Source organism: Myotis brandtii, unplaced genomic scaffold (assembly GCF_000412655.1).
Source record: "Myotis brandtii unplaced genomic scaffold, ASM41265v1 scaffold260, whole genome shotgun sequence".
NCBI classification, from domain to species: domain Eukaryota; kingdom Metazoa; phylum Chordata; class Mammalia; order Chiroptera; family Vespertilionidae; genus Myotis; species Myotis brandtii.
In genome coordinates this window covers 2,945,633-2,950,598 of record NW_005359881.1, presented here as the reverse complement: position 1 = coordinate 2,950,598, position 4,966 = coordinate 2,945,633, and the positions used below count along the sequence as shown (strand labels likewise).

Genomic DNA, 4,966 nt, shown 5'->3' with positions numbered 1-4,966 from the left:
ATGGGGGGAAAAAGGAGACTCATGTAATACTTCAAACAATAAAGAATTTTTTAAAAAAATATCTTGGTTTGTGCTCTAGAATCAAGAATTTAAGTACATTAGCATGAAAGCTTCTGCATTTCATGTACTAAATTAAATAGAATATAAACTTGAAAAATGTAATAATAATATTGAATGTACACTATAATTGCAAAAAAATAATATATTAAGAAAGACAAAAAAATGTTAAACTGTTAAAAGGAAGACCAATTACCAATTGGACTATTTTTTGCTCAGTAAGGGCAAAGATAAAATGTAATCATTTCATTTCATTATTATTTATGAAAATATTTTTATCTAATAGAGCAGGAACATGTTAAAAAGTAATCTATGTCATAGCCTCTCATCCCTCCCTAATTTTATTAAGATATAAGGCTTGGACTGTAAAAGCTTTGTGGCCCCAAACAAAAAGACACTAACATATTGGTTTTGGTGAATCCTCTTTTAATGAAATCTTCACAAACCTGTGTGTGTGAGAGAGAGAGAGAGAGTGAGAGAGAGAGAGAGAGAGAGAGAGAGAGAGAGAGAGAGAGAGAAACGGCCAATGGCCTGCTGAAGGGAGAAACCTCACTGTAAGGAAGGGATCAGAGAAGGTTGGGAGGGCCGTGTGCCAGCCCTCCTTCAAGCAGCCCCGCCAGGAAGGACAAGCACTGGTCGGGGGTGAGGAACCGCTCATCGGGGCCACAAACAGGGGCCTGGGCTCTTCTCTAGAACCCTCTGGACCCCTCTTATATGACTCAAGAGGCAAAGTCCACCTCAGCCCGAAAACCACACCTCAGGGCTGTTACTCTGAGAACTAGACTTCTTTGTAGCCTAAGTCCATCACTGTGGGATTCTTCTAAGAGCACCTTCTTGCCCAGACACACGACTATATAAAGAAACCCTTACCCTAACTCCTTAGTCTCTTTTATTTCCATCCGATATTATTTATTGTCTACTTTCTAGTTTTCTCTCTACTGCTCCATGAAAGCAGAGACCAAGCCTGTCTTGTTCTGTGTCCCTGAGCCCTAACTTGGGGCCTGCCATATAGTACAGGGTGGGGCCAAAGTGGGTTTACAGTTGTTCATATGGAAAATAATACATCCCTGACCAGGGTTGCTCAGTGGTTGAGCATCAACCCATGAACCAGGTCAGGGTTCAATTCCCAGTCAGGGCACATGGCCAGCTTGCAGGCTCAATCCCCAGTGGAGGGCATGCAGGAGGCAACCAATCAATGCTCCTCTCTCATCATTGTTGTTTCTCTCTCTCCCTCTCCCTTCCTCTCTCTGAAATCAGTAAAAATATTTTTTAAAAAGAAAATCCTATATAAGGCTAATATGCAAATTGTCCCCGAGGGAGTTCAATCGACTAGGAATTCCCCACTTGCTATGATGTGTGCTGACCACCAGGGGGTGGGGCAGAACAAAGGCAGGCCCCTGCTGGCAGCTGGCTGCTGGCAGCCGGGGGAAGGAAGGCCCCTATCAGCCCTAATCACTGGCCAGGCCTAGGGACCCTACCCATGCACAAATTTCGTGCACCAGGCCTCTAGGAATACAATAATTCATCAATAATCATACAAGAAAAAACTCTGTGTTTTGCCTATTCACAACTGTAAACCTACTTTTTCCCATGCCTGTACATGCTCAATAAATGGTGTTAAATGAGTGATCATGAGTGGCATGTGAGGAAAGAACGAAACAGTTTTTACAAGTACAGAGGGAGACTGAAGTGATGTTACTTTGACTAATAAGAGAAGCAACTGTATGTTGTATCTCAAGCTAGTAAAGTGGTATTATTTTCGTGCATTAATTTTTAAAAAGCACCAGTGCAGCCCTAGCTGCTTTGGCTCAGTGGAGAGAGTGTTGGCCTGAGGACTGAAGGGTCCCGGGTTCAATTCCAGTCAAGGGCACGTACCTTGGTTACAGGCTCAGCCCCTGCGTGTGGGAGAAAACACATGGATCTTTCTCTGTCTCTCCCCCTCCCTTCCATTCTCCCTAAAAATCAATGGAAAAACAACCTCGGGTGAGGATTAACAACAGCAACAATAAGCACCAGCGGGTAAATAAGCAGAGACATCCAGCAGGTGTGAGGAGAAAGGAATTTCTTTGCCGAGTAAGCATCACTGTTTTACATGGTTTCCCAGCATCGTGTGACCAAATGATGTTGCTGAACTCTTTCCAGCCCAGGAGGCCTGATTCATATTCATTCTCATTCTCTCTCTCGCTCTCTCTTCATACATACGATTGCCCAGCCTATACCATTTTCTCCCAAGCATATAGAAAATACTTTAAAGGACAAAAGGAAATCAAAACTCCCTTCTCCCTCCCTCTCACCTTTACAACCCACATTTCCCTCTGACCATCTCCCAGGCCCTCTGGAGACCCCAGCAGAGCCATGGAGAGAGAACAAAGGCAGAAAGCTTTCCTTCAGAGCTCTAGTCGAGGCTCTGAGCAGCCTCCACCTTCTTCTCAGGAGTCAGCCAGAGGGGGATGTGGCTCCAGGCATCCAGGCAGAGCTTCCGGGGGTCAGGGATTCCCCCCTCCCCGGCCCTCTGACCACCTCCCAGGCCCTCTGACCACCTCCCAGGCCCTCTGACCATCCCCCAGGCCCTCTGACCATCCCCCAGGCCCTCTGACCACCTCCCAGCAGAGCCATGGAGAGAGAACAAAGGCAGAAAGCTTTCCTTCAGAGCTCTAGTCGAGGCTCTGAGCAGCCTCCACCTTCTTCTCAGGGGTCAGCCGGAGGGGGACATGGCTCCAGGCAGAGCTTGATAGTCGAGGCTCTGAGCAGCCTCCACCTTCTTCTCAGGAGTCAGCCAGAGGGGGATGTGGCTCCAGGCATCCAGGCAGAGCTTCCGGGGGTCAGGGATTCCCCCCTCCCCGGGCAGCTCACACCCGCTGGTCAGGGAGGCCTCCAGAGCTGGGCCGGGGAGGACTCCGTCCAGCCCACAGCTCGGTCATCCCAAGCGTTCGTGGGATGAGCCCAGGTGGCTTAAATGTAGGTGAAATCGGAAATATTACTTCTGTAAATGCTCACCGCCGCCAGTGACCAGGTATTAGAAACGGAAGTGTGCAAAGGCTGGGGGATATTCTAAAAGTGAAGGTGGGAGATCGGGGTCCAAACTTCCAGCTTCTGGGGGTAGGGGGGCTGCTGCTAGCACAGTTCCTCAGATTGGGCCCCGTCCACTTTCCTTTTCCTCCCCCTCCCACTAGGCCTTCATCCCAGCCTTGGGGGGAGCATCCCCTCCTGGATAAGCCTCCTTCCAGGAAGGCGGGGCCTCTGCCCCACCCCACGGGCCCGGGCTGGGGAGACCAGTGCTGAAATCTAAAGGTGAAGGTGGGAGATCAGGGTCCAAACTCCCAGCTTCTGGGGGTAGGGGGGCTGCTGCTAGCACAGTTCCTCAGATTGGGCCCCGTCCACTTTCCTTTTCCTCCCCCTCCCACTAGGCCTTCATCCCAGCCTTGGGGGGAGCATCCCCTCCTGGATAAGCCTCCTCCCAGGAAGGCGGGGCCTCTGCCCCACCCCAGCTTGTCTGCCCCAGGCTGGGGAGACCAGTGCTGAATAAGGAGGAACCATCCCAGAGGCCCTGAGACCACACCCTCCAGGTGGCTCCCGCCCCTCTCTGGGCTGGCGTCCTGGTGGTGGCAGGCCCATAGCTACACACACATACCTTGGTCCTGTCCCCAGGCCGGCCTCGGTCTCAGAGCCTCCACGTCGGGCCTGCTCCATTGCGTGGCAGGTGGGAGCAGCTGCTAGTTCCTCTCAGGCAAACAGAATCCCAAAGAGGGTGGTTCGAGGGGCCTCAGGCCCGGAAAACAAGAAAGCAGGGCGGGACCAGCTCTGCAAGGTCTTCCTGATAAACAGCGTTTCCCAGGAGGAAGAGGTACGGAGATGTGGGTTTCGGTTTTGCAGCAACAGAAGCACAAATGCAGGCACAGGGGAAGTTCAAAATTTCCCAGGAGGAAGAGGTACGGAGATGTGGGTTTCGGTTTTGCAGCAACAGAAGCACAAATGCAGGCACAGAGGAAGTTCAGAATTAGTGCCAGGTCACAGGGTGACGCGGCAGGGGCAGGCGGGGCAGGGAGGGACAGCTCGCGCCTCCCAGGGTGCAGCTGCAGAATGCAAGACTGGAGGGCACACGAGAGGGTCTGGGCTTGGGCCCCAGGTGGAGCGGCACAGGGACCCTAGAGAGGGCTCATCAGGCTCAGGGCGAAGCAGGCGATGTGCCACTGAGGACAGAAACAATGGCACCTTTAGGGGCTTCGATGAAGACACTGTTCCCACCACCAGCTCCCCAACCTCTGTCCACCCTGAAGCAGCCTTCCCAGCGCTGGTAACAATCCCTCACCCCTTTTCCGGGAAGGCGTCCCTGAAATCCCTGGCTGGAGCAGCTCAGGCCCTCAGATAAATGCTGCTTCCCAGGCAAAGCATTTCCTCCCCAGCCAGCAGGCGCTTTCCCGTGCCGGACCGTGCATGCTTTGTGAGAGGCCATAGTGTCCCAACGCTTCCTGGGACAGAAAGAGGTTGAACACGGAGCAAGACTTTTTCAAGTTTTATTTCACTACTAGAGGCCCGGTGCACTCGGAGGGGAGTGTCCCTCAGCCCGTACTGCACCCTCTCACAGTCTGGGAGCCCTCAGGGGATGTCTGACTGATGGCTTATGGGGAGCGGGCCTAAGCCATCAGTCGGACATCCTTAGTGCTGCCGCGGAGGTGGGAGAGGCTCCCACCACCACTGCTGCAGCCAGCCATGAGCCTGGCTTCTGGCTGAGCAGCACTCCCCCTGTGGGAGCACACTGTCATAGCGACCAGTCGTTCTGCTGTTCAGTCAATTTGCATATTAGCCTTTTATTATATAGGATGGTAAAAAATAAAAAGTAACCAACACATTAAGTGGACCGTCTTAGCCATTTTTAGGTTCCCAGTTCAGCCGTGTGGAGCACGCTCAC

General features: G+C 51.9%; 1 protein-coding gene across 2 annotated transcripts in view; it reads right to left on the bottom strand.

Annotated features, from left to right (window-relative positions):
• Positions 1 to 3,896, bottom strand: part of GIMAP8 (GTPase, IMAP family member 8) — a 21,111-nt gene extending 17,215 nt beyond the window's left edge. For both annotated transcript variants that reach the window (XM_014541112.1, XM_014541113.1), the window contains exon 1: positions 3,689 to 3,896. In XM_014541112.1, the coding sequence (XP_014396598.1) occupies positions 3,689 to 3,747 (59 nt within the window). In that variant the 5' untranslated portion in view covers positions 3,748 to 3,896. The remainder of the gene's footprint in view (positions 1 to 3,688) is intronic.
• Positions 3,897 to 4,966: the final 1,070 nt, after the last annotated feature.